Source organism: Salmo trutta, chromosome 15 (genome assembly GCF_901001165.1).
Source record: "Salmo trutta chromosome 15, fSalTru1.1, whole genome shotgun sequence".
In the NCBI taxonomy this organism is placed as follows: Eukaryota; Metazoa; Chordata; class Actinopteri; order Salmoniformes; family Salmonidae; genus Salmo; species Salmo trutta.
In genome coordinates this window covers 60,588,151-60,593,006 of record NC_042971.1, presented here as the reverse complement: position 1 = coordinate 60,593,006, position 4,856 = coordinate 60,588,151, and the positions used below count along the sequence as shown (strand labels likewise).

General features: G+C 42.8%; 1 protein-coding gene across 4 annotated transcripts in view; it reads right to left on the bottom strand.

The window, feature by feature from the left end:
• Positions 1-4,856, bottom strand: part of arhgap24 (Rho GTPase activating protein 24) — a 202,460-nt gene that overhangs the window by 21,734 nt on the left and 175,870 nt on the right. For all 4 annotated transcript variants that reach the window (XM_029692396.1, XM_029692397.1, XM_029692398.1 and 1 more), the window contains one exon: positions 1,947-2,154. In XM_029692396.1, the coding sequence (XP_029548256.1) occupies positions 1,947-2,154 (208 nt within the window). The remainder of the gene's footprint in view (positions 1-1,946; positions 2,155-4,856) is intronic.

Sequence of the window (4,856 nt, the reverse complement as noted above, 5' to 3'; positions counted from 1 at the left end):
AAACCCGGAAGATAAGTTCTGGCTACTCAAACATTTTGAGGAAACAGATTTCCTAAAAAGAATATGTAGTTAAGAAAGTTAAATAGCTCAAGTGAGCAGCACTAACTTCATATGAGTAAAACAAATGCAGTTTTTTTGAGTAAGGTATAGTAGAGTTGCAGAATTCCATTAACTTGCCCCCCCCCCCAAAAAAATATCCAGTAATCTTTCAAACAGGATTTCTGGAAAACCTAGGAAATTGACCAGAATTTTGCAGCCCTAACTGTGAATCACATTACGCTGGCTTGCAAAGTGATGTGTAATCCGATTGGAATCCAGCCAGCATTAGATTATCTAGCAGTTGAAATGTGTATTCACCTGCAACCTGTATTCAAATCAGTGGGAGGAACCTACTTAAACCATTTAAACTGGAACAACCATTTCAGTAATGGGTGCAAAAATTCAATAATTGGATTAGTTTAGAAGAAAAAAATGTTATCTTTGTGTTGCATAACTTTTGATCAATGAATCACTCAATGTACATGCAAAAACACAGATATTAAAAACTATTCCAAAATTTCGACCTGCAGTAGAGCATGCTGGGAAAAAAAATGTGTTGGTGTGACTTCTCATTTAGTTTTAAACAGCTAACCTATCTGAGAACTCATATAGGTAATGTGACTGAAATGCATATCAACAGATAGAGCTGTCAGTATTCTGTAGGACCATGGTAAAAGTCATACCAGATAGAGCTGTCAGTATTCTGTAGGACCATGGTAAAAGTCAGTACAGAGCTGTCAGTATTCTGTAGGACCATGGTAAAAGTCATTACAGAGCTGTCAGTATTCTGTAGGACCATGGTAAAAGTCATTACAGATAGAGCTGTCGGTATTCTGTAGGACCATGGTAAAAGTCATACCAGATAGAGCTGTCAGTATTCTGTAGGACCATGGTAAAAGTCAGTACAGAGCTGCTAGTATTCTGTAGGACCATGGTAAAAGTCATTACAGAGCTGTCAGTATTCTGTAGGACCATGGTAAAAGTCATTACAGACAGAGCTGTCAGTATTCTGTAGGACCATGGTAAAAGTCATTACAGGTAAGGTGTCTGAGCATCCCATAATAATGCCTTGAGGCATGATGAGGTTGATGTGCCAAAAGTTGTCTGTCACCACTTTCCACTCCCGGATTTAATTCCATGTCATTCCCAGTCTGAGAATGATTATTACTGTGGGATTATCTTTTAACATCCTGGCAGCCCTCGATACAGAATTAGCAGGAAACAGGATTAAAAATGTGTAATTTGATTTGAGATTCTATATATTGCAGAGTGAATAAGAATGGCTAAAGCACTGCTGATGCTGTGGGTTCCCATACACATCCTAATATTGAGCTGCACCTCCCCTTTTCCCCTCAGAACAGCATCAATACATTGGGGAATGGACTTTACAAGTTGTCTAAAGCGTTCCACAGGAATGCTGGCCCATGTTGACTCCAATGCTTCCCACAGTTGTGTCAAGTTGGCTGGATGTCCTTTGGGTGGTGGACCATTCTTGACACACACATGGAAACTGTTGAGTGTGAAAAACCCAGCAGCGTTGCAGTTCTTGACACAAAGCGGTGCGCCTGGCACCTACTACCATACCCCGTTCAAAGGCACTTACATTTTTTGTCTTGCCCATTCACCCTCTGAATGGAAAGAGCAGGTGTCCTTAATGTTTTGTATACTCAGTGTATATACAGTATATTGTATATTGCTGGCATGCAGTCCAAGACGGGGTTTTCATGAAAAAATGACATACTGTATATATATACACCAGTGGAGGCTGGTGGAGGGAGAGATAAGGAGGACAGGCTCATAATGGAATGAACAGAATCGTATCAAACACATGCAAATGAAAGTTGTGCATTTACATTTGTACACATTTCTCATCTCGTTTACAGTAAACGTAACATATCTTTACATACCAGTCGAAGGAGGGCTTCTCTCCGCAGTCAAAGGCATCCTGCAGCTCTTTGACCAGGTTGGCTTGCCCTGGTAGCCTGAACAGTCCTTCCTCCCGTAGGCCCCACTTGCGTATAAAGCCCACACACTGCTCCACCAGCATGGGGGCCTGCCTGCTCCCATAACGCCTCTCGTACCGCACCGTCTCCTCCAGCTTCTGACCAAAGATACCTGGCAGAGACGTAAACACACACAGCTCAATGTTACGACTTAGGATGTATATTGTGCCTTTCTGGTTAAATCTGTGTTTTTTTTCCCTCCAAAGACATCCTGTACATGATGAGTACCAACTCATTGGCATATGGAATGCTTGCTATAGGATGTTAAACAGCGATCAACTCACAGCAAAAGTTATCAAAGGTAATATAACACTGTGTGCTATGAAGAATACTGCATTAGTGTTCAGTTAACAGTGATTTTTCTAAAAGGTAGACCAACTGGCAGTGGACATGTTTTGAAGATTTTCACAACTAGATTATTTTTTAGCATTTCCTTATAGAACATTAAAGAGAAAATATCCTGTCAAACCATAGCATCACATCAAGGCTATTAAAAAAACAGACCAATCTGAATGTATCAAAGAGGAAGAAACTGGTGCATGTTACTAAAGCCACACAGATAACAGCATCAAGAGAACATGTGGATTCTAAACCATCTGATTAATTCCAATGGAATCTTTTTTTCTGTTCTCAGCCTACGATAGATCTGACTCTGCCCACTGTAGTAAAGAATATGTATTATTAATCCCCACAAAACACCTACAAAACCAAGCGATTAAATCAAACTTCCTCCTCTCCTCTCCTCTCCTCTCCCCTCCCCCTCCTCTCCCCTCCCCTCCTCTCCTCTCCTCTCCACTCCTCTCCTCTCCTCTCCCCTCCCCTCCCCTCCCCCTCCTCTCCTCTCCTCTCCTCTCCTCTCCCCTCCCCTCCCCTCCTCTCCTCTCCTCTCCTCTCCCCTCCTCTCCCCTCCCCTCCCCTCCCCTCCTCTCCTCTCCTCTCCTCTCCCCTCCCCTCCCCTCCCCTCCCCTCCTCTCCTCTCCTCTCCTTTGTTCGGTTCTCCTCTCCTCTCCTCTCCTTTTCTCTGTTCTACTCTCTGCTGCTTTGGCCTTTTGTCTGTGTCAATCCATTAGAAACAAATTGTGATTCAAGTCTGACCGGGCTTCAAATAATATTTGAAATCACTTTAAAAAACGTATTCTGTGCTTGATTGAGCATGCCTGACTTTATGGACTAATAAAATAGTCTTAAAACAGCAAAATTGGCCATCTGGCACACCAGGCTGGTCGACACAAACACTCAAAGTATTTGAACGATTTTCAAATAGTGTTTGAACCCGAGTGTGGTTCACATTTAAAGGTCTCATGCGGACGGCGTACAACAGGGGCTTAGAGCTGCTAAGGCTGCCTTCCTGAGAGCTTTGGATCTGCTGCATACTGTTCTGGTCTCCAGACACAGACACAGACAGAGGCCTGGCCCTGAACACAACATGTGGTAGGCTACAATGAGGTATTGGCACAGTTAACAATGAGCAACTGCAATAGTCTAATTCTGTTGTTCAGAATCCTGCATGTTCCTAAAGTGTGTCGTTCCAATCTTACCAAAGAGTTGATACAGAGACATTCTGAAACATTGAGCTAACAAAGTGACAAAACACTCAGCAACACTCGCTTATAATACAGTATCTTCGGCAACAGTATATTTCCACCCTAAAGCCCATTAAGAAGCATGACATTGTCATCTCAAACACATAGGTTTTCCAATCAGCCCTAAGTGGTTCTGTTCTGGTATGTAAAGTCATGAAACACGTAACCTGTGACCCTCTCTTCACGCACGGCTGTGTCCAGACGAGTCGTGACGTGTTTACCTCACCCTTCTCGAAGCTCACACAACTTTAATTAATAAAGCTATGGTAAAAGTCAGAGCACTGGAGAAACAAAGTTTAAAGTCCCTGTGCTTCAGCATCGTTGGAGATGAGGGAAAAGAGGAGTACGGTATTCAAGCAGCTGTGTGATCAGATAGAAAGACAAGAGGTGTGACAGGCATGTCCCATGGGTCTCATAACTTTGTCATTGTTTGTGGTTTTCAGTGAGGTCTCAGTTACTCTGTTTTTAACACAGTAAAACAGCAGAGTGCTGTGGTAAGAGGACTTCCAGATGTTTTCTCTCCCCTGGGTCCTTCTTCCAATCTTCTGTTTCTGTCCTTTCGGTCTCCATTCATTCTAAAACAGAAGCTAAAAAATTATATAGAATGTAACTTCAGACCTTCACAAAATACACAGATCAGACTAAGAAAACCTCTCACTCATGAAAAGGAAGAGTTTACCTTGAATGACTCCGCAAGGAGAGGCTTGAACAAAGTGTCCAGACTACTTTCTCCACAAGGAGAGGCTTGAACAAAGTGTCCAGACTACTTTCTCCACAAGGAGAGGCTTGAACAAAGTGTCCAGACTACTTTCTCTACAAGGAGAGGCTTGAACAAAGTGTCCAGACTACTTTCTCCGCAAGGAGAGGCTTGAACAAAGTGTCCAGAATACTTTCTCCGCAAGGAGAGGCTTGAACAAAGTGTCCAGAATACTTTCTCCACAAGGAGAGGCTTGAACAAAGTGTCCAGAATACTTTCTCTACAAGGAGAGGCTTGAACAAAGTGTCCAGAATACTTTCTCCACAAGGAGAGGCTTGAACAAAGTGTCCAGAATACTTTCTCCACAAGGAGAGGCTTGAACAAAGTGTCCAGACTACTTTCTCTACAAGGAGAGGCTTGAACAAAGTGTCCAGACTACTTTCTCCAATAAAGGAATACAAGGAAAAGAGGATGAGAAATGTCAGTAGAAATTCCGCAGGCCATGAATCTGAGAGTGTTATCCAGAGGTCACAT